Below are 24,321 nucleotides of genomic sequence, written 5' to 3' on the forward strand. Positions count from 1 at the left end.
TCTTCATAAGGTAACTCTTAAAATTAATATCCTTTTTATACCTAAATTATGTGTGCGCTCAGCAACGCACCGTGGTGGGCTGAGCTGCACTCGAGTGGTAAGAGAGAGAGCGAGAGTGAGGAAGGTCGAACGCTCTCGGATGTATTATGGAAAAGGGGCTCTTATTTTGACAAAGTCAGGTAGAGCCAACTCTTTATTACACACATCAACAAAAAACATTCTCCTCCATACACTCAATGGTAGGGTGGGGGGGAACAGTGGGCTCAGTCACACCAGGCGCTACGCCGTCTTCCGTTCTCTCCCCCTCGCCATGTCATAAACGGCGTCTCTTCTGGCCGCCCTTCGGGTGATGCCAGGATGACGCTTTAATGACCTCTCTCGCCGGCGGAATGGTCAGCACCTCTGGCGCTGCAGGAGGGGGGGCGAGGCCCGCTCCCTTGCTGCTGGAGGCCGCCGTCTGACGCCAAGCTGTAGCGAGAGTAACGGCCGCCCTCCATCATGTCCACTTCCGGGTTGGAGGGAATGGGGGGCAGCTTAATCTCCCGCTGTTTAGCAGCCCACTCAATGAGACCTGAAAATTCAGAGCACAGAGAGGTTGTGGCGTCATCATCCAGGGATGTAAATGACCTCACACTTTCCTGAGGGAAAAGGGGTGTTAAAAATCTGGGTCAGTGTAATGAATTGTTCCAATAGAATATTCATTTCTTCCCCAATAGCCCTGTCATCTCCGGAGTCAGCGCCTTCAGATGATGCCTCAGAAGCTGAGGCTAACACTGATAGCACATCCTCAAGAGGAATATCCTCCCTAAAAATGCCCAACGCTGCTTCCTCTCCTTCAAAAAAGGAGGACGCAGCTGGCGCATAGTGGGGGATTAATGAGGCCGTCCCTGGCGTGTTGTGTCCCTCAACCAACAAAACATAAGTCGGGGGGGGGGGGGGTCGACAGCCACCAAGGGGAACAGCGACATTGAGCTCTGAAAATAGCTTTGTTAAATACTTACCCTGTGGATAAGCTTGGTGTGCTCATTGTAGGACGACGTCGATGATCTGGAAAATCGACTGCGTTTTCTTCGTCCTGAGTCTTCTCTTCGTCTCTTCTTGGCTTCTTCAGTCTAGTCCAGTCGCTGAAGATAAAGGGAGGCTGATTGAGGGGAGGCATCCCCTCTTATAGGGACACCTGTACTCCTATTGGCTGCAGGTGTGTGCATAATTTTGTCTCAGGCTGATGCTACCTTAGGGCAGTGGGTAAACCAATAGGAGCAGAGCTCCCCTATGGGGCGGAGCTCCACGATATAGAACCGTGTTGTATCATGGGTAAATTGTGACTGACTGACCTACAAATAATAATGAGTCTTTATTTATGATGCAAGCTGATTTTTAGATCAGTCAGGCTGCAATGTCAAACAAGCCTATTGTCTCAGTGGAGATTGTAGTTGACATTGCCAGAGGACTACAACTCCCACCAAAACTTTACCCCTCCCCGGATATCACTGTTCTTTAAAACTTCCGGTCTCAATTTTCTTCCCGATTTATTGAAGATCTAAGAAGAGATTTAAGGTGAGTCTCCCCTATTATAAATACTTAGAAATTGATTAAATATGGTTATGTACCATTCATATCAACCTCTAGCATCAAATAAAAATATTATCTCGCGTACACTTTGAAAACAGACGCTTACCTGCCAGGATATTAGCTCGCTAAGGTTAGTGGCTTGAAAACAAATCTGGAGGCAGCTAGCTAGCTAACGTTAGCAGAGAGGAAGAGGCGAAGGGAGAGGGTTTACTCCCGTGAAAATCTGTCCACGTTGAGCAGACCGCCTGGCCTGTATTCCCGCCTATGGGACAAGACTATCTGGTCATTATACACAGTATCTCTGACTTTAGCTAGTTAGAAAAGGTCGCCAGCACGGCTAGCTAACTGAAACGTCGTCATTAGCTTATCTGGCTTTGCAATGCACGCCAGAGCGTACCTTGATTGTTTATCAAAATACCTGACAGCTAGATAGTTAGCTATCTTCTACTGAACCACATTGTGGAGGAAATATTGAGTGTAAGTAACTAACGTTATCTAGCTAGCTTAATTTAGCTAGCTAACTCACAATTGTTAGTCCTAACTATTGCTAGCTAGCTAACCCATTCATTGGCACAACATGCGATGCTAAACATTGTCGATACCGACTATGGTGTCAATACCATCTTCCTTTGTAAAAGGTAAACTGGTAGTTATTTGTTTCCTTAAATTAGCTAATTATAGATGTTTATCAAGCCCCTGTAGTTTATTTCTATACTGAAGGAAACACTGCATTGGATTCAAGCTATTGTTTGGAATTTAACATGACAACATTTTACTCTGTCAGATAAATTGGTGATTGGATTTTGGAAAAATATGTGGGACGGACCCAGGAGAGGACCACAAGGGGGACCACCCTTTCGGTAAGCAGACAGTGGCAATGGCAGTATCCACAGAGCTATGTTCTTATATTGATACAAGATGATAAACACTAAAGTTGAAAGTTACTTTCATTGGTTACTTGATTTGAAAGAGGTGCTCAATTCAAAATGTTTGTCAGTAGCTAGGTTTCCATCCAATTGGCGACAGATTTTCATGCAAATATTCTAAAATCCGCATAAAGAAAATGTGTATTTTCCCACCAGTGGTGTGTTTCCACCAAACTGACTTCTTGCGGATAAAAATCAGTGCTTGAGGATTTAGTGCACACAAAATGTACTTTTTAGTTTTTTTTTAGTTTTCAAGTACCGAATAAAAATCGAAAGTTCAATGTGTTTTAATCTCATTTTCAACTCTACCGATAGTTTCTCAAAAAAACGACAAATGTGCCTACTCTGGTCTTGGCATGTGCGCTCTAGCCAACAAATCAAATCACATGCGCCGAATACAACAGGTGCAGAAATTACAGTGAAATGCTTACTTACAGCCCTTAACCAACAGTGCATTTATTTTAAACAAAAAAAGTAAGAATAAAACAACAACAAAAAAAGTGTTGAGAAAAAAAGAGCAGAAGTAAAATAAAGTGACAGTAGGGAGGCTATATATACAGGGGGGTACCGTTGCAGAGTCAATGTGCGGGGGCACCGGCTAGTTGAGGTAGTTGAGGTAATATGTACATGTGGGTAGAGTTAAAGTGACTATGCATAAATACTTAACAGAGTAGCAGCAGCGTAAAAAGGATGGGGTGGGGGGGCAGTGCAAATAGTCCGGGTAGCCATGATTAGCTGTTCAGGAGTCTTATGGCTTGGGGGTAGAAGCTGTTGAGAAGTCTTTTGGACCTAGACTTGGCACTCCGGTACCGCTTGCCGTGCGGTAGCAGAGAGAACAGTCTATGACTAGGGTGGCTGGAGTCTTTGACAATTTTGAGGGCCTTCCTCTGACAGCTCCCAGATACAGTGCGGGTAGGCTAGTCTACACGAGATTAATATTGATAACAGTGAGAATATTTATTTGTCAAGCATGGATCATCATGTCACCAGAATAAGACCCTCTATATTTAATGGAATGGAGCATCAAGCTCATCACCGTGCACTTTAACCGCCCTGTGAAGTTCATCAAACTTATTTCATCTGTAGCCTAATAAACTGCATGTTTTCCTGAGTCGTAGTGGGAGGACCACACACCATATCATCACGTGACTCCAAGTTTACTTTGATATGATGCTTATTATATCACGGCCATTTCTCGCATAATTCATTTTACCAACACAAAAAGATCCCACCGTGTGGAACGAGCAAATTATCTGTCGGCATTTATACAATTGTACCAAAACTCTCTGTTTCCATCACAGCTGTTGGGATATTTTTTATACGGTATTACTTTTCTCGCATAAAAACTGTGGATGGAAACGTGGTTAGTGGTTAAAGACCAATGAATTAATTCAGATTTTTATTCCAGTGCTGGCAATCGTGGAAAGATGTTTGGGGACCGAGGTGGAGCTATGCCCGATTTCAGGGGTAGAAATGGGATGAACATTGGTCCCAGGGGCCCACAGGATCGGGGGTCTCCTATGGACATGAGGAGGATGGATTGTCCACCTGATATGAGGGGGCCGTCTGATATGAGGGGCCATGATATGGAACCACTTGACATACGAGGGAGAGGAGAATCACCCAGGGATTTCCTGGGGAGACCTGGAGAGGAATCAGACTTCGGCCTCCGAAGGCAGTATGAAATGGTAATCAGAGACAAGCTGCTAAATGCAGCAGCTAGTGGTGGTTTCAAGGGGCCAGGCCCAGGCATGGGAGGGAGAGGCATGCCACCACGAGATCTACGAGAGCCAAATGACAGATTTATGGATATGAGAGACGGGGAGATGTTCCGCAAGGATATGCCAGGTTTCAACAATCCCAAAATGGATGGAAGGCGAGGAGGATTTTCCAATGAGCCTATGGGTAGAAATGAGGGGTTCCGAGACATGCGTGATAGAGACAGGCCTCCAATGGACAGGCCCCCGATGGGCATGGATGACATTGATGGGTTTAATATGGACATGCCTCCACGGGACCGGGACAGGGGAATGAAGGACTTCGACAGGAGGGGTGCTTCGCCGTTGAATCCAAGGGGAAGATTTGAGTCTGAAATGGACTTCAGAAACCGTGTTGGACCCCCGGCTGAATTCAGAGGAAGGGACAGATCTCCTGTAAGATTTGGCGACAGTGAAGGTGCACCAATGGATGTCAGGGGAAGTCCTGGTTGCCCTCCAGATCTTGGTGGCCCAAACAGACCCAAGTTTATGGGTAAAGATTCAGAAGGCACCCTTAGAGATAGTGAATTCCCAGAAATGGAAGAGGTGTCACTTGCAGAGGAGTGGAAGAACCGAAAAATGAAGGACACTCTTCCTTCTCCTATGATCAGAGGTCTTCCTCCTTTCACCTTAGATGTGCAGGGACAGCGATTCCCTCCAATGTCCAGAGGGGGCGGTCTTCTTGGAGAGCCGCCAATCTTTAAAGAAAGAGACAGATCATCCACAGAATTCCCAGGGAAAAAGGATGGGCCTCCCTTTGGCTTCCCTCGCAACGACAGAGAAGCTCCAGGTTCCCAGAACTGGGATAAAAAGCCCCCCACAGATTTTCCTGTCAACGATTTGCCACCCTTTGGCCTTAGAGGTCCCCAGTATCCTCCCTTTCCACCCATGGGTCCTGGGCTCCTGCCGAACAGAGAGAATAACTGCCAGCGCTGGCCTGGAGACAGAGATCCCAAGCAGAATCAAAATGCACCAAATCGAGGTGACAGACCCCCATACCTATTAGAGATGGACATGCCCCCATATCTCCTAGAGAAGACTCTACCAACTCCACTGGGCCAGGGGCCAAACAATAACACTAGTTTCAAAGGGCCGAAGGATGCATTGCTTGAACAAGGCCCAGAGAGGGTTAAGCTGGTTCCAGGGCCAGACTTCCAAGGCAAAGACCAGGACTACAGGGACATTGATTACAGAACAGGCCCAGGGAGAGTCTTTCACTACAAACCTGAGGCGCTGCAAGGACCTGATGAAGTTCCAAAGGAATCCAAACCAGTCCAGACTCCCAAATTCAATGACTCTGGTTCCCAGGTTAGTTAAGCAAATGTATAGACAATTTTTTGTTGTTGTTGATTAATCTAAATCAAATTCCATACTAATTGTCTTGTACATCTGTTGGTTGAGTGTTCCCCTTTTTCATTTGTGATTTTTCAATTGCTTTAACCTGTTATTTAATTCTGAACTGTCAACCAAAGGATCAGGATTACAGGAGTGCGACTGTGAAGGACAAGGTTACTCATACAATTTGCATCACTGGAATTCCTAAGACGGCCACAATGGAGCAGGTAGGAATCAAAACAGACATTTTGCTGTTGACTTTTTTGATTGCGTAAAATCATCTAGTAAGATGGCAGTTTATAGACCTATAGGTGTGTTTTTTTAAAGGTTAAACCCTAACAATATTTCACTCTTGCAGATTCTTGGTGCCTTTGCAGTCCGTGATGGTGTCCCAATGCAGGGCATGAAGATAAAGAATGTTGTGCCAGGTGAGACAAAAGTCCCTGTGTGGACATTCTCAAATCAAACTATATCTCGAATCTCCTACGAATTGTTTCGCTATTCGAATCATACGCTCATATTCTTTTCAAAGTGTCTTTGTTGCCTCCGATGTTCTCGATCTTGATGCAATCGCTCATCAGTTCAACAGCCAAGTTTTCTTAGTATTTATCCATTAGCGTTTTTCATTCCTGACGATGTAGGAACACTTTCAAAACATTTTTGTAGAAGCTTTCATCCTCAACGAAGCAGCCTTTGACAGTGACTATCTGTCACCACAGCATTTCTTGCGTTCACACCATTTATTTCATTATACACAAGTTCCTATTTTTTTTTTAAACAAATAACTCATTGATTACATACGAATATAGGCAGCAAGCCTGTATTACAGACAACTCTAAGTGCTTTGCTGAGGCTTCAGGTTCTTGGTGTTGCGTTTCTTGTCATTCAGCTTAGACCGAAAGTTTGATTGTAAGACTGCTTCAGCCATCTACTCCCAACTGTTTATTCATATGCATACCAAAGAACATCACATTCATAAATGCTGCAAGATGAGTTTAAACTGTGTTCAGTTGAAAAGGGCTGTGCTCATGCAATGTAAAGTGTTACATTTCAGATCCCTGAGACGCTACAATACCATGTTTCTCAGTGACAAAGTTTTGATATGTCAGCAAGACAATCCATCAATGGCATAGCCTATATTTCATGTGAAATAGTTTATTTCATACACCGTACGCCTATGCCTTAGTAGCACATAGGTCATACCTTTATGCTATGCTTGTAGGAACTTACCTTTTTTAGGGAAATTAAGCTGTAGTTGGCATACTTGTTTAGAGACAACATTCAGTCCATAGTTGGATCAGGAAAATATGTTGGTACTAGCATTAAATAAGGACAACATTGCCAACTCAAATACAAGATAAATTACAAAAATGCATATTCTGCAAAGGTGCTGTATTAGTGGCAGTGGAGACATTGACATGCATGTCAAAACATGAATAATTAGGACAATGTTCTCCCCCCCAATGTAGTCATCGAAATGCAACAACATCACCACAAATATGCTGAATGTGATCTCCTTTCGTGATGTGCTCTTGAACTGCTGTCCTTACTGGCATTGACTAACTCAAACCCATCTGTATTTCAAATGCTGTCCCCAGGTTACAGCTACGATACGGCCTATGTGGAGTTTTTAAACCTCGAGGATGCAGTCCACTTCATGGAATCCAACCAGGTGGCCCATCCTCGTCTCTCTACGTCGACTGTGCCTTCGGGCAGGAAGAAGGCTTGGGCTGGGGGGCTGGCATTTTATAAGGGGTTTAGGGGAGGGAGAGGTGGGAGCAGGGTTGGTTATTGTTTGGGTAATTTGTCGTAGTTACTCCCTACGTGTGGGTGTGTGTGAATTTACCCTGTTGGTGTAGGTTCAGGGATGCTGAGAATAGCTTTTGGGCAAAAATTAGACTTTGCATAATATTTTAATAATACTAGGTCGAGGAGGCGTGCGTCTGGTGCATTGTACACTGAGGGTACAAAACATTAAGAACACCTGCTCTTTCCATGACAGACTGACCAGGTGAATCCAGGTGAAAGTTATGAACCGTTATTGATGTCACTTTTTAAATCCACTTCAATCAGTGTAGATGAAGGGGAGGAGACAGGTTAAAGAAGGATTTTTAAGCCTTGAGACATGGATTGTGTATGTGTGCCATTGAGGGTGAATGGGCAAGACAAATTATTTAAGTGCCTTTGAACGGGCTATGGCCGTGCCAGGCACACCGGTTTGTCAAGAACAGCAACGCTGCTGGGTTTTTCACGCTCAACCGTTTCCCGTGTGTGTTAAGACTGGTCCACCACTCAAAGGACATCCCGCCAATTTGAGACCACTGTAGGAAGCAATGGAGTCAACATCGGCCAGCCTCCCTGTGGAACGCTTTAGACACCTTGTAGAGTCCGCCCGACGAATTAAGGCTGTTCTGAGGGCAAAGGGGGAGGGTGCTGCTCAATATTAGGAAGGTGTTCTTAATGTTTTGCGCACTCAGTGTATGTCTAAGCCCATGGGCATAGTACATAATGTGTCTGGTTCCTGCATTCTTGATCCTCTGTCCATCGAAGTCCTTAGTTGGATTGGTTTTCTTTAGTGATATCTCTGTTCATTGTTAGATGGCAATGTCAAGGTGAGTAAGGCAGCCATTTCTGAGCTAGCATTCAAGTCCATCTTAGGGTTTGTTCCGTTCTTTCTCATCTTTGCACAGAACTTTAACATACGAGAGTTGCTTTTAATTTTGGTGAAAGCCATTTTCCTTTTATCAGTCCTTTGGTGGCAATATTGGAAAGTTGATCTCTTTATGCTTCTGATTGCTGTGTCCCGTTGACTTATGCCTTTTTGGCAATATCTTGCCTTAACCTTTGGCTATCTACGAGCCCAACTTTACCCCAATTACTCTGGGGTACTACATTCTAGAATACTCTGACTGTTTGTTGGGGGTTTTGCTCATTCCTTGTTCTCAACAAGTGGACAGTAATGTTCTATTCCATTCATCTTTCTCTACACATAGAGAGCTGTGCAGCAACCATGGTATTATTTCGCAGTGCTGAATGGATAGACTCCATGCCTAAATGCGTCCTCCACATCACATCCACTCTTGCCTGCGAAATACAAGTATAAATCTGCTCGACACCCATTCACTTGACACTTGAGGAGTCTTTTCTCTTGATCACAGTTCTTTGCTCACTTTTTCCTTTTGGTGACTGTGAGGCCTTCCTTTTGGTCACATTGGTATAGGTTCATGTAGAGTATCAGAAGCCTGCAGTGGTTGGTTTTTAGCCATGGTAGCACAGGTCAATGTCAGTGGTGCACGCCACCAGTATAGTATAACTGATATTCTTCCAACCATGTTGGCCGAATCTGGTACCCATATTGAAGGAGTCATGGCGCACCATATTGAAGAATTTGTGACTCACTACAATGTTAAGCAACAGATGATCATCAAGGCCAGAGCTATATCTGGCTCTGATAAAGGCTGGAACGATGCAGAATTAGTAACAGGTGTTACATGTTCCTTTGATCTGTCCTCTATGTTAATTTACTAATTGGGTAGCTGGTTGGTAGAATGGTTTTGGATTTTGTAAAAATCATTTGGTTACATTAGATTTTAAAGGCATGCGTTCCCTCTATAAAAAAATGTAATCCATTCGGCTGTATCTTTTTACCCATCAACAACAGAAAACGTTTAAAGTATACTTGTCTCGGCAAGTGGGGGTTATTGTAGATATAACTGCCACTCACCATTTTAGATGTACTTGCAGTGCATTCGGAAAGTATTCAGACCCCTTGACTTTTTCCACATTTTGTTATGTTACAGCCTTATTCTAAAATGGATTAAATATGTTTTCCCACATCAATCTACACACAATACCCCATAATGACAAAGCGAAAACAGAGCTTGAGAGGATCTGCAGAGAAGAATGGGAGAAACTCCCCAAATACAGGTGTGCCAAGCTTGTAGCGTCATATCCACGAAGACTTGAGGCTGTAATCGTGCTTCAAAGGTGCTTCAAAAAAGTACTAAGTAAAGGGTCTGATTTACTTATGTAAATGTGAAATTTCAGTTTCTAAAAACCTGTTTTTGCTTTGTCATTATGGGGTGTTGTGTGTAAATGTAATCAATTTTAGAATAAGGCTGTAACATAACAATGTGGAAAAAGTCGAGGGGTCTGAATACTTTCCGAATGTCGTGGTCAAAAGTTTTGAGAATGACACACATTAATTTTCACAAAGTCTGCTGCCTCAGTTTTTATGATGGCAATTTGCATATATTCCAGAATGTTATGAAGAGTGATCAGATTAATTGCAAAGTCCCTCTTTGCCATGAAAATGAACTTGATCCCCCAAAAACATTTCCACTGCATTTCAGCCCTGCCACAAAAGGACCAGCTGACATCATGTCAGTGATTCTCTCGTTAACACAGGTGAGAGTGTTGACAAGGCTGGAGATCACTCTGTCATGCTGATTAAGTTAGACTAACATACTGGAAGCTCTAAAAGGAGGGTGGTGCTTGAAATCATTGTTAAATCTCTGTTAACCATGGTTACCTGCAAGGAAACGTGCCGTCATCATTGCTTTGCACAAAAAGGTCTTCACAGGCAAAGATATTGCTGCTAGTAAGATTGCACCTAAATCAACCATTTATCGGATCTTCAAGGAGAGAGATTCAATTGTTGTGAAGAAGGCTTCAGGGCGCCCAAGAAAGTCCAGCAAACGCAAGGACCGTCTCCTAAAGTTGATTCAGCTGCGGGATCGGGGCACCACCAGTGCAGTGCTTGCTCAGGAATGGCAGCAGGCAGGTGTGAGTGCATCTGCACGCATAGTGAGGCGAAGACTTTTGGAGGATGGCCTGGTGTCAAGAAGGGCAGCGAGGGCTGTGGTAAAGTCATTTTCTCTGATGAATCCCCTTTCCGATTGTTTGGGGCATCTGGAAAAAAGCTTGTCTGGAGAAGACAAGGTGAGCGCTACCATCAGTCCTGTGTCATGCCAACAGTAAAGCATCCTGAGACCATTCATGTGTGGGGTTGCTTCTCAGCCAAGGGAGTGGGCTCACTCACAATTTTGCCTAAACACAGCCATGAATAAAGAATGGTACCAACACGTCCTCCGAGAGCAACTTCTCCCAATCATCCAAGAACAGTTTGATGACGAACAATGCCTTTTCCAGCATGATGGAGCACCTTGCCATAAGGCAGAAGTGATAACTAAGTGGCTCGGGGAACAAAACATCGACATTTTGGGTCCATGGCCAGGAAACTCCCCAGACCTTAATCCCATTGAGTACTTGTGGTCAATCATAAAGAGGCTGGTGGACAAACAAAAACCCACAAATTCTGACAAACTCCAAGCATTGATTATGCAAGAATGGGCTGCCATCACTCAGGATGTGGCCCAGAAGTTAATTGACAGCATGCCATGGCGGATTGCAGAGGTCTTGAAAAAGAAGGGTCAACACTGCAAATATTGGCTCTTTGCATAAACTTAATGTAATTGTCAATAAAAGCCTTTGACACTTATGGAATGCTTGTAATTATACTTCAGTATACCATAGTAACATCTGACAAAAATATCTAAAAACACTGAAGCAGCAAACTTTGTGAAGACCAATACTGTGTCATTCTCAAAACTTTTGACCATGACTAGTTAAACCTGAGATTTTTTTGTCTATAAACCAACAGCTTGCATGTCTGATCCAGCACAGTCATGCCTTGAGGCAAATAAGTGTCACACATTTACAGTGCACTGCCAACACAATGGTCTATTGAATTTCACATTTTTGAAGTACAGATTTTAAATGTACAAATTTGACTCCTACACAATCAAAGAATAATAGATTTGTAAATGTATCTAGGAAGACCAGTAATATGAAATTCATAATCTCCTCCCCAAAGTGCTTTTGGTAGTACTGCACATAAGAAAAGGTTGCGTTTCCTCCTGGCAAACAGTAATGCAATTGCATGGAGGAAATTCTTTGGAAGATATTGGTCGATATGGCTTCCGTATTTCTGTCAGAACTATGATGTTTGTCCTATTACCCTCTCCACTGAGGAGGACTAAACCTGCCACAGTGCATGATGGGAGTCTGTTCTCTTGGAACATTTAGAATTGTGAGTCACTTGGTTGGCAGGGAAGCAGATTCCTCAGTTTGGATCTAGTGCACTCTCTTCCTGTTTTTCAGGGATCGCTGAAGGTTGGCACTAAAACGGCTCTAATGAGATACGTCCAGCCGGACAGAAGTGTCAAGGAAGCTCAAGTAAGTGTTGTATGTCACACAGGAAGGGCCTGTTGTGGATGGTAGTGATTTATTCCCTTTACCTTGGTCCATAGACCTTGTCAATTTTTAGAATGCTAGTTGCATAGGTCTTTTTATGCTTGGTATTATTTACCCCAAGATTTGTATGCGTGGGAGATATGTTTTGCCTGTATTCTTTTTTTTTTTTAAAGCCATAGGTTGTTGAGACAACCGCCACTAAGTAATTGATGTGCCTTCTCTCGCTGCGTTAGGAACCAGGCCACAAGGCAGGCCCTCCGGCCCAGGAACCCCTGCTGCCAAGCCCAGGCCAGCTCCTGGTCAACAAGGCCAAGAGCGACCACCAAGACCAGAATGGCTCCCAGGCCAAGTCCCCAGTGGACCCCCTGTCCCAGCAGGGTTCGTGGCAGCGAAGCTCAGACCTCACCCCAGAGGCCTGGCAGCAGCAGGTGGACCAGCAGCTCAGACGGCAAGAGGCTGAGCAGCAGGCAGAGTCCTGGGCCAACCGCAACCCCCCTCGCCAAGGCCCCGGCCCTCATCAGATGGACCCCATCTTTAAGGAGAGCAAGAGTGAGTGAGCTGGGCAATATTGTAGTAGTTGGTTTGAGGTGTGACTGGATAATAATACATGTGTTTGTCTCTATGGATAACTGTTAAAACTTTGATGTGGTATTATAGCTCCAAGTTTATAGATCAGTATGCTTGTTCTCCCCTCTGTTGCCCTACAGCCATGATCATAAAGAATGTGAAGCCCACCACGACAGTGGAGACCATCCTAAAAGCCCTAGACCCCTTTGCCTACCTGGACGAGAGGAACGTCCGTTTGGTTAGAGGCAAACCCCCGGGTACCAAATGCTTCTGCTTCATTGACATGGACTCTCATGAGGTATCACATAGCTGCCATAACATGTCAATTAAGCTGTTTTTTCATGGTTTATCACACTCCCATTTCCACCTGATATGTGGATTTGAAATGGATGAATGTCTGAGAGTTGTACCCTGCTTAATGGATGTCATGACGTGGCCTTTTTCCATCCTAGCAAGTGACCCGTCTAGTTGACCTGCTCACCAAGCCCAGGCCTCTCTCTATCGACGGGGTCCGGGTTTACGCTGAGGTCGCCAAGCCTCTGAAGAATCAAAAGTGAGTCTTATAGCATGTTATATCATGTAACCACTGTTCTTACGCTGAAACGTGTGATGTTTTGCACTACTGAGGATTTGATGGTCTTTTCTCCTGCTAGCTACAGAAGAGAGTTTGATAAATCCAACACTTCTCTCCTGGGGTACCCACCTGAGGCCAGTATGATGGAGGTAAGTTAGGGGTTTGGTCTCATTTTGGGTTTTGAGTTAGTTAGTGTGTTGGTTAGAAAACGTAACGTGTTGTTTTGTGCTTTAATTCCAGCCGCAGCAGTACTATTCATCCCAACCCCACAAGCAGCCACCAGGAGCCCCCCCACCTAACATGCAAGGTGAGTCCTCTCTCCTCAGTCAGTATCCACATTCAAACACTATTCTGCCTGAGGATTTGTACATGAAGAGACGACACATTTTGTCGTGGTCTGGTTTTGTGTATCTTTCAGCTCAACATGCTTCAATCATCAGGTAATGTTGGGTAAAAATGACGAGGAAGAATACATTTTATCATTTTTTACCTAGGAGACCATATGGGTGGATCGATGAGCTCAGACATCCCTCACTCCCATTCATCTGTCTCTCACTTGAATTCCAGCATGGCTCAGGTGAGATACCACCATCAGACTATTATAAACCACTTTATTCAAAAGGAAAGACACTCACACACATCCATTCATGCTACACACACATCACAACTGCTGCTACCAGACTCTTCGTCTTTACATTGTGCAGTATTTAGCAATAATAACTCCCGAAAACACGTGTCAATATTTGACTATAAATTGTTGCCTTCCTGTATTATACTTATGCTAATATGTTTATTCTATTATACTGAGCCATTTACTTCATGTTCGTATTCTTATCTTGTATTATTTCTTATTGTTGTTGCATTGTCAAGAAGGAACCTGCAAGTAAGCATTTCGTTGGACGATGTATACCATGTGTATCCTGTACATACTTGAAGCATTGATAATGATTGACAGTTTAAACAGAGGAAATGCGTGAGTGAGTGTCAGTGTGAAATGCCCAGGTAACCAATGCTTCCCTCTCCCACATCCCAGGGAGGTGGCTATGGTGAACCTCCACTAGTTGATCCCTACCAACAGGCTCTGGACCCCCAGGTCTCCTCTGCAGGAGTAATGGCAGCTACAGGAGACCATGCCACTGATGGCTACAGCTATGGTAAGGCCAAGCAATAATGCCCCTCTCAGACATCAGGGGAAATGCAGCAGTGGAAAGAATGCGAATAGACAGGCATTTTATCAGTCTCATCTTGTCATACTCTTGCAATAACTGACCTTCTCATTTCTCTAGCTACTGAATCTCCTGACATGGCTAACTACCTGTATGATGCCACTTCTGGGTTCTACTACGATCCCCAAACTACCTTGTACTATGACCCTGCCTCTAGGGTAAGTGTGCTACACAGCAGCTCATATATGATCTGATACATGCTCTTGAAATCATTATCTTTGTGTATCTGTGCTTCATGTCCTGTGTCTGTTTGTGCAGTATTTCTACAATGCCCAGTCCCAGCAGTACCTTTACTGGGACGGTGTGTCTAAGACGTACATCCCCGTGCCCGGAGGACACTCTGCAGACACCCAGCCCCCCATGGCCCAGTCTAGTGTTGCCATGGCACCTGACGTACAGGCCATTCTGGCCAATCCAGTAGCAGACGCTCCACTGGACATGAAGAAACCAGAGCCAACCCCTCACGTCGACCCTCCCCGGGTCCTAAACCCTACTCCTGCCTTGAACCCCATGCCCAACCCTTCCCCTGAGAAGAGAGAGGAGGAGGACACTGCCCCTCACAGCCTTGACAAGAAAGACAAAGACAAACCAGGAGAGAAAGAGGAGAAACCCAGGAGCCTAGCTGCCTCCAAGGTAAACCCACATTACCACATTACACTCATGTACAATGAAGCTATAGGAACAACCCTCTTGCCCAAATACACCACTTCATAGATGGTTAATACATATGTGTCTGTCTCAGGTCATGAAGGATATGGAGCGCTGGGCTAAGATCCAGAACCGTCAGAAGGACAGCGTCCGTTCCCCGTCCCCCGTACTGAAGACCTCCGGGGGCGGGCTGGATGACAGGAAGACCTCCAAAGCAGCTGATGCAGCCTTTGCCATCTTCGAGAGGAAGGTGGGTGGAGAGACTTGCAAATGCATTTGCTTTGTTATTTTCACTCTACATGTGTAGTGGGCAGTAATATTTGACATGTATATACAGTATTTTATATATACACTATATATACAAAAGTGTGTGGACACCCCTTCAAATTAGTGGATTCGGCTATTTCAGCCGTACCCGTTGCTGACAGGTGTATAAAATCGAGCACACAGCCATGCAATCTCCATAGACAAACATTGGCAATAGAATGGCCTTACTGAAGAGCTCAGTGACTTTCAACGTGGAACCGTCATAGGATGTCACCTTTCCACAAGTCAGTTCGTCAAATTTCTGCCCTGCTAGAGCTGCCCCGGTCAACTGGGCAAGTGCTGTAATGTGAAGTGGAAACGTCTAGGAGCAACAACGGCTCATCCGCGAAGTGGTAGGCCACACAAGCTCACAGAACGGAACCACCGAGTGCTGAAGCGTGCAGCACGTAAAAATCGTCTGTCCTCGGTTGCAACACTCACTACCGAGTTCCAAACTGCCTCTGGAAGCAATGTCAGAACAATAACTGTTTGTCGGTAGCTTCATGAAATGGGTTTCCATGGCCGAGCAGCCGTACACAAGCCTAAGATCACCATGCGCAATGCCAAGCATCGGCTGGAGTGGTGTAAAGCTCACCGCCATTGGACTCTGGAGCAGTGGAAATGCGTTCTCTGGAGTGATGAATCATGCTTCAACATCTGGTGGTCTGATGGACGAATCGGGATTTGGCGGATGCCAGGAGAGTAATGATTTGGGGCTGTTTTCATGGTTCAGACTGGGCCCCTTAGTTCCAATGAAGGGAAATCTTAACGCTACAGCGTGCAATGACATTTTAGACGATTCTGTGCTTCCAACTTTGTGGCAACAGTTTGGGGAAGGCCCTTTCCTGTTTCAGCATGACAATGCCCCCGTACACAAAGCGAGATCCATACAGAAATGGTTTGTCGAGATCGATGTGGAAGAACTTGACTGGCCTGCGCAGAGCCCTGACCTCAACCCCATCGAACACCTTTGGGATGAATTGGAACGCAGACTGCGAGCCAGGCCTAATTGCCCAACATCAGTGCCCGACCTCACTAATGCTCTTGTGGCTGAATGGAAGCAAGTCCCTGCAGCAATGTTCCAACATCTAGTGGAAAGCCTTCCTAGAAGAGTGGCGGCTGTTATAGCAGCAAAAGGGGGGAACAACTCCATATTAATGCCCAGTATTTTGGAATGAGATGGCCGTATACTCTTGGTCATGTAGTATACCTCACATGCGCCTCGTAATAAGAATATGCATTTAGCCCATTTTAATGAATTGTCTGACTCCATAAAGATTATTTAGCAATATGCAAGAACACCATAGTTGAGTTACAGTAATAGGCAATGAAGAAATGTCTGAATGGAATTCTAAATATAATCTTACTTTGTAAAATGATTGGATTCGCATACAAGGCATAAAGCTTAAGTTACAAAGCAATAACAGGCATTCTAGGAGAGAGGGAGAGCTCTCGAAGGCCCTTTTTACAAGCATCTGCGTTGTTTGGATTCAAAATCTGAGTTGACCAATAGTGTTACTGTACCGTTAACCTCCAATCAGATGTCAGACCTACACAACAGAACTGCGTCTCAAAGGTGTAACAATGGGGGTTGGGAAGATCAACACAGAGAAGGCTGAATTCCTAAGAACACAGGAAATTATTGCATACATCTGATAAGTCACTTCTAGATGTATGTATTTATTTACAATGATTTGATTGATTCTGCTGTTTCCCCATACAGGGCGGAGACGACCTCTTCAAGAAGCCTATGGCTCCTCCCAAGAAAGAGGGGAAGGGCTCAAAGGTGAGGTTGGTTAATTGGTGAGAGGTCACCGCCAAATGCCTACAATGTTCTGTGGTGTGTGAGCTGGTGAAAGAACGCATGAATTTGATTCCAATCCGTGATGTCTGGGCTGTTTTCCTCACTCCCTGGTGACCTTGTTCCCGAACTTCCTGCTCTCTCCACCCTACCCAGCAGTCCATTGGCTCTCTGGGCCTGCTGGCTTCAGACTACGCAGCTACAGGCAGTGACGAGGAGGAGGAGGTGCAGCACGAGGCTCCTCAGGCTTCTAGGAGCCAGTCCCAGGACGAGGAGGACAAACTAACAGACTGGAAGAAGATGGCCTGCCTGCTGTGTAGGAGACAGTTCCCCAATAAGGATGGCCTGGTGCGCCACCAGCAGCTCTCTGACCTTCACAAGCAAAACATGGAGATCCACATGAAGATCAAGAGGTCAAAGAAGGAGTTGGAGGCTTTGGAGAACCAGGAGAAAGAGGTCAGTGGAGGCTTGATTTTTCATCACCTTTTGCACATCTGATGTACATACACATTTGATATGTAGTCGTAAAGCAGTTCAATAGTCGTGAATAGCTAAATTATAGTTGCCAATTAGTGTATACTGGCACTTAGACATAATCACCAAACCAGACGGGAGTTTGGGTCATCTGATACCCCCCAGACTTAGGAGAAATCGCCACAAATCAACAGTTAAATACAGACCCATCATTGAATGGAACGCCTTACCTACTAGAGCTGGTGACGACAAACCAAAATGAGTGAAACCGACCATTTATCAAGAACATTTAATTGATATTGATAATAATTTCACTGATATCGATAATAACGATAAGTAGCCTTTACTAAAGGAATGTGAAGTTTGAAATTAAGTTGAATGGGCTATTACTAACTGGACAAATGATGGCTACAACGTTCAAAGTAGTAGTAGTTTTAAGGGTTATATAAAAAAAAAGTAACTGGTGCACATTAATGTTATGAATTTATCGTTCAATTTATGGTTCATCGTGATAATTCAGTCAATTTATCGCGATATGGATTTTTGTCCAAATAACCCAGCTCTATTACCAACTCATATTTCCCAAGCGAAAAGTACATTCACATTCAAGAAAACATTAAAGACATCTAATGAGATATGACTGGACAGATACTGATCCCTGAATATGCTTGTTAAATGTTAACTTTCAGGTATTTTAAATGTCTGTAATATCTACTTGTTAATGTTTTTTTAATGTATGTAAATTGTAGTCTTTGTCTGTAATGTCTTTTTCGTTACGTGTCGGACCCCAGGAAGACTATGGGGATCCTAAAAAGTAAATGCAAGTATGTTCAATAAGTGTTCTTTAAATCAAATCAAATTTTATTTGTCACATGCGCTGAATACAGCAAGTGTAGACCTTACAGTGAAATGCTTACTTACAAGCCCTTAACCAATAATGCAGTTTTAAGAAAGAATACAAAAAAAACAACAATATAAATAGTATGAAGTCATCGCTGTTCTGAGGTCCAGAAGCTCTTTTCGGTCATAAGAGACAGTAGCAGCAACATTATGTATAAAATAAGTTACACACGATGCGAAAAAACTAACAAAATAGCACGCACGGTTGGTTAAGAGTCCATAAAACGGCAGCCATCCCCTCCGGCGCCATCTTTACATTATGAGTGATGTAGTCATGTCTGTAATCTGTCCCACAGCTGAGTACCGGAGAGTCCAACGGCTCCCCAGAACAGAAGAGAAGGAAACACCAACATCAATACCAGAATAGCTGGGCTGCTGGCTCCAGGGACATACATAAAGGCAGCGAGAGACCTGGCTTAGGCTCTGAACCTGTTGAGGTACGTCTCTAACTCAGCTCTCCAACCCTGTTCCTGGAGAACTACCGTCCTGTAGGCTTTCACTCCAACCCTTAATCTAGCACACCTGATTCTAATAATTAGCTGGTTGATACGCTGAATCAGGTTAGTTACAACTGGGGTTGGAGCGTAAACCTACAGGAGGGTAGCTCTCCAGGAACAGAGTTGGAGAGCCCTGGACTATAACATTTTAATGTTTCTGTCTAGTCCACCAGATGGGTTTCTTGGTGATTTTAACCCTTTGTGTTGTTTCCTCTCTCCTCCTCTTGTCTCACAGAGGAAGAAGAAGGAGCCTGTTGTCTGGAACCATGCCACCTACAAACAAGCTGTGCGCAAGTCCATGTTCGCACGCTTCAAAGAGCTGGACTGACCTCTTCCTGTGAACTCCAGGGGTGCATTCAGTTCAGTACGTTTTGTGCTCACCGTTCTTCAACAGTCTTTGAGGTATGTTTCCTGGTGGTGGTTGTGGCCTGATCAATATGGATGTGACCGTTCGAAAAATCCCAAAACGAATGCAGCACACACCGTACACAATCTTCCTGTGTCACCATAACACAACAAACTGGTCGTTCAGAACTGCACCGTTTCCGTGGAATCAAACGTTGCACCACGCTCTGTTCTACTTAACGCACCCCAGATCACACACTCCTGCCCGTGTCCCTGTGTTTGTCTGTGGGGAGTGTTGGTCAACATAATGGACCTGCAATGCCTCAGGAGAGCTTTTGGACTGAGCTCACCTCTTACTGTACCTGTGGCCCCACTTCACTGTACAACAAGGACTTTGACTCACCAGCAATGAAATCAGGCCGTAGCCCGCCCGCTAAGCTCAACTGTTGAGGCCATGGAGCTGTAGGGAGACCGCTAGGGCCTCCACGTTTCTGCAGTATTTCTGCAGACGTTCACCCATCCCTATCCCTCCGCTGTACTGACTGCAGGAGCGAGGCAGAACCAGTGGTGTTGAGGCTAAGCTGCTTCACAGACTCACCCCAAACATCAAGCTGGCTTTGACTGGCTCCTAATCAATCCTTTTAGGGATGTAGCTTTTTGTCTTGCAATGTGTTGTGGATGGCTGATGTGTAGTATTATTGTGATGTGTACTCAGCAGCCATATCTGCCATTGTAGAATCCCTGTATGCCACCAGCTGGTTCCAGCTACACACTGTCATTTATTTTAACAGATGTTTTTATATGGACTTATTCCTTGCCCTGTTTGGTTTATACTCTGTATTATGTGTACACATTTTTAAGTAAAAAATAAATCAACTAGAATTTGAGCCTGGTTTATTTATGTGAAAGGATGTGTGTACTGTTAGATTAGGAATGTGTGCAGTGATTTACTTTCTGTCTCTCTAGACATCCGGGTTGCCCCCCACAATTTTCAAATGTTCGATCTTAACACATCTGTACGTAATCAAACGTCAGTTAGGCATAGAGGAACTACGTCACTCCCACCCCGGAACAAATTGTTTCCCCTTATCGAAGTAGCGAAAAGAGTCCGTCATTGAAACCAGACCCTATTCAGTCACTGCTGTTGCCTAGGGTCGGGTTTACGAGACTAGTATCTGTCAGACAGAAATGATATTCAGCAACTCTCCATTGGGTGGTAGGAGTGTTCTTTAGAAATGTGTACTGTCACTAAACCTGAATAGTGTTGTACCTTCCCATGATGTTATATGGTTAACCCTTAAGATAATACAATGAACTGGAATGTGTTTCATTGTTTGAATAAAACATGCTTGTTAGGGAATTGGTGCAATGATCTCTATGTTTATTGGTCTAGGTGATTTGTTGAAGGTAATGTGAAAAGGATGTCGTTTGGCTGAGGTAGAACATCATGAGGATGTTCATTTTGTTAAACATCGGTATTACCTATATCATCCGGTAGCAATGGTGCTACAAGGTAGGAACAAAAACTCTCTTAGCCTCCCTGAATGATGTCTAATTTGTTTCTGTTTTGTTTAGGTTAGGATGACTAAACCATCCTGTCTTGAGTCCAGAGGGTCAGTGTAGAATCGGGTGATTAAGCTAATATTTGGTATGTTTTCTATAATTTCCTGTTTGCCCCATTCCTGCTCTACAGCTGTCAGAATATGGGCTCCACCCCATGTGGGTTTGGCGCCATAATTGGAGATTACCTGGATTTAGTGTACTCACAAGAGGAACCAGACCATGGTGGAGCCCCAGGGGCCACAGGAAGTCAATGCAGAGCAGAACAGCAGGATCACAACTGAACGTAGGGGCTGCTTAATCCCACTGATGGTAGTCCGACTTCGTAGTTTTCTGTCATTGGATTTTTTCCCTCTTGGTTTAAACCAGCGATATCAAACTCATTCCATGGAGGGCCGAGTGTCTACGGGTTTTTGGTTTTTCCTTTTAAACAGTAGAAACTGAATCATTATATGAGCACCGAGAATGGCAAAAAATTACTCATCTGTCCAGTGGCATAAACAAAATCAGACACAATATTGCTGCAACATTATTTTTGCTGGGTATGGTCAAATTTGTGACTAGAGAGATGACATTTTAAGGGAATTTCCAGGTTTAAAAAAAGCCATGAAGATTTAATTTGTGTTTTAATATTGTGCAAACCCCATCTTACTGTATCTGAGTCTGTACATTACAAGACTCCCCACTCAGGGGAAAACCCATTGTTTTGTGATTTCAGCAGGTTACCTTTGACTCAACTTTACTGTCTGCCATCCAACCTGCTCCTTTTCTCTTAGGTTGCTCCAACAAGGAGTGGTTAATGCAGTTTCTAACCAGAGGCATTGACAGTGGAGGAGTCTGTAAGTCTGGAGACAGACATACAGGGCAGGCAGGGAGGCAACTCACTAGAAACCCTGCTCTGTGGCTTGGCAGGGAAACAAGGCGAGTGCATGGCCACAAACACAACAAAACAACCCCACCAATAATGGCAAGGAAAAAAAAGCCATGGAACTTGAAATCACGCGACTTGCTGTCCAACATTTGTTTTTGGAAAGTGCTATGGTTGAGTAATTTACATACTTTCAATTGCAACTCTTATCCCTCTATCATTTTGTTCATGGTGACGTAGCCAAGTGTTTGATTATGTCAGAGCTGATGGCAGAACAGCATCCTCATCGCTCCTGTGTGGTCGGATAGAAGTAGAGGTGGTAAGGGTATGATTGGTCATGCCAAGCTGGATCAACAGACACTCCATGGGTAACCCACCATGGTAGGCATTGTCAGGAGGCTGACAGCTGCAGAGTGATCCCAGCGTTGCCCCACCATAGGCTAGTCATAAATCACTGTCCTCTGGCCTGCCATGGCTCTCTCATCTCCCTGTGGACAAGAGAACCACCCTCTCCATCATGTCCTTCTTTGTGAAAAGGCGAAGGCTACATTACTTTGTTCATACTTGAGTGTCTGTGTTGGGCAAAATGTCTGACTGACTTTGTCTGCAAGACTGACCTCTGCTATTCCAAGCACTGTCTCACATGCACACCAAGTGCAGTTCAACATTCACACTTTGTAGAATCAAACAAGTCAACCTTTCTTACAAGACAAACTTGTCTATAAATATGAAGTCCCATTTTTTTGGAGCTGACTATTTCGTACCTGACTCTTGAAAAGAGTTGTGGAAACTCATTTTAATTCGATGTGAGACGAGCGTTTCAGCAGTTTTTCTGTCTGGTCTATCTGTAGTTCTAATAGCGAGATTTGTGCTATGTCAAGTATAGCTCTTTGCAGCAGTACAGAGGAAGGTGTCATGATTTAACTGGATTTGAACCCAACTACACCGAGCCAGAGAAGGTTTAACAGGTTTATTTACAAAGTTCAATATGTCCAGGTTTCCAATAATAGGGGAAGAGCAAGTCCAGGTTACAGGGAGGGTAACAGATCCAGGTTCCGAGCAGGTGTGGTACCGTAATGTCCTAGTGTCCGTGGTGAGTCCAAAAGGGAGGTCCGGTAGTGGAAAGCAGGATGGTGGTGGCAGGAGTCAGGTTCCAATAATCTGTGGCACAGGAGAAAAGTAACTAGAACAGGCCAAAAACATAAAGGGCGAAAACAAGCAGGTTGAGTCAACAGCGAAACTAACATGGTCGTCTTGACTATGATCTGACGATGAGTGGCAAGTTTGACCGGGTCTTAAAGGCTGAGGTGATTATGGTGAATGAGCTGCAGCTGGAACCCTGACTCCCGCACACCAGACTTCACTCCTGCAATCAAGGACAGACAGAGGGGAGGGGGAGAGCAGAGAGAGAGCTACCTAGCAGCAGTAGGCCTAACAGAAGGGACAAGCATCAAACGTTTACATTTACATTTCCCCTCTGATATCGACACATTACACTACACTTTTAATTAAGTGTAAAATCTAAAAAGCTATGTTGCGATTTTGAGTCCTTGGGGTGTAAGTTATACAGTACAACAAATCACAATTTATTTTTATGTCAATTCATTAAAGTCAATTCATTAGTGTGCTCCTTCATCAAAGTATGCATGCACACCGCTATGGCGCATGTCTCTGCTTGTATTCTTAGTGTAAATTAACTAATGTTCCTGCTTATCCCCTCACCAAAGCTCCACTGACTCAACACATTTGTATTTGTATTTATTATGGATCCCCATTAGTTGCTGCCAAGGCAACAGCTACTCTTCCTGGGGTCCAGCAAAATTAAGGCAGTTATACAATTTTAAAAACATTACAATACAGTCATAACAGATTCCACAACACATTGTGTGTCCTCAAGCCCATACTCTACTACCACATATCTACAACACAATATCCATGTGTACGTGTGTGTATAGTGCGTAAGTTATCGTGTGTATGCATGTGTCTGTGCCTATGTTTGTGTTGCTTCACAGTCCCCTCTGTTCCATAAGGTGTATTTTTAATTTTTTAAATCTTATTTTACTGCTTCCATAATTTTCTTGTTGTGGAATAGAGTTCCATGTAGTCATGGCTCCACCTGTGCGCCTCCCATAGTCTGTTCTGGACTTGGGGACTGTGAAGAGACCTCTGGTTCCTCATGGGTGTCCGAGCTGTGTGCCAGTAGTTCAAACAGACAGCTCGGTGCATTCAACATGTCAATACCTCTCACAAATACAAGTAGTGATGAAGTCAATCTCTCCTCCACTTTGAGCCAGGAGAGATTGACATGCATATTATTATTGTTAGCTCTCTGTGTACATCATAGGACCAGCTGTGCTGCCCTGTTCTGAGCCAATTGCAATTTTCCTAAGTCCCTCTTTGTGTGCAATTTTCTAAGGCCCTCTTTGTGGCACCTGACCCCACGACTGAACAGTAGTCCAGGTGCAACAAAACTAGGGCCTGTAGGACCTGCCTTGTTGATAGTGCTGTTAAGAAGGCAGAGCGGCGCTTTATTATGGACAGACTTCTCCCCATCTTAGCTACTGTTGAATCAATATGTTTTGACCATGACAGTTTACAATCCAGGGTTACTCCAAGCAGTTTAGTCACCTCAACTTGCTCAAATTCCACATTATTCATTACAAGATTTAGTTGAGGTTTAGTGAATGATTTGTCCCAAATACAATGCTTT

At 44.3% G+C, this 24,321-nt stretch overlaps 1 protein-coding gene across 3 annotated transcripts; it reads left to right on the plus strand.

Moving 5' to 3' along the window:
• The first annotated feature begins 1,492 nt into the window (after window positions 1–1,492).
• Window positions 1,493–20,070, plus strand: LOC121578391 (RNA-binding protein 5). Of its 3 annotated transcripts, none has more exons than XM_045223920.1 (21): window positions 1,493–1,557; window positions 2,357–2,432; window positions 3,907–5,563; window positions 5,728–5,817; window positions 5,949–6,018; window positions 7,189–7,262; window positions 11,753–11,827; window positions 12,079–12,394; window positions 12,553–12,710; window positions 12,865–12,965; window positions 13,066–13,135; window positions 13,227–13,293; window positions 13,481–13,563; window positions 14,020–14,140; window positions 14,273–14,370; window positions 14,471–14,845; window positions 14,955–15,110; window positions 16,890–16,952; window positions 17,124–17,423; window positions 18,638–18,778; window positions 19,074–20,070. In XM_045223920.1, the coding sequence occupies exons 2-21, from the start codon at window positions 2,386–2,388 to the stop codon at window positions 19,164–19,166; spliced, it is 4,155 nt and encodes a 1,384-aa protein (XP_045079855.1). In that variant the 5' UTR covers window positions 1,493–1,557; window positions 2,357–2,385; the 3' UTR covers window positions 19,167–20,070. The 3 variants fall into 3 exon arrangements, with proteins under 3 accessions (XP_045079855.1, XP_045079856.1, XP_045079857.1); XM_045223921.1 differs by having other exon boundaries at window positions 17,127–17,423; XM_045223922.1 differs by lacking the exons at window positions 1,493–1,557; window positions 2,357–2,432; window positions 3,907–5,563; window positions 7,189–7,262.
• The last annotated feature ends 4,251 nt before the right edge of the window (window positions 20,071–24,321 follow it).

This window comes from Coregonus clupeaformis, chromosome 12 (genome assembly GCF_020615455.1).
Source record: "Coregonus clupeaformis isolate EN_2021a chromosome 12, ASM2061545v1, whole genome shotgun sequence".
In the NCBI taxonomy this organism is placed as follows: Eukaryota; Metazoa; Chordata; class Actinopteri; order Salmoniformes; family Salmonidae; genus Coregonus; species Coregonus clupeaformis.

What these genes read in the sequence shown, in the direction of transcription:
- LOC121578391 (XM_045223920.1), top strand. Translation starts at nt 2,386, where the DNA reads ATGTGGGACGGACCCAGGAGAGGACCACAAGGGGGACCACCCTTTCG. An exon ending in AAGAGGGGAAGGGCTCAAAG is followed by an intron (nt 16,953 to 17,123) that starts GTGAGGTTGGTT and finishes CACCCTACCCAG; the next exon opens with CAGTCCATTGGCTCTCTGGG. An exon ending in TAGGCTCTGAACCTGTTGAG is followed by an intron (nt 18,779 to 19,073) that starts GTACGTCTCTAA and finishes CTTGTCTCACAG; the next exon opens with AGGAAGAAGAAGGAGCCTGT.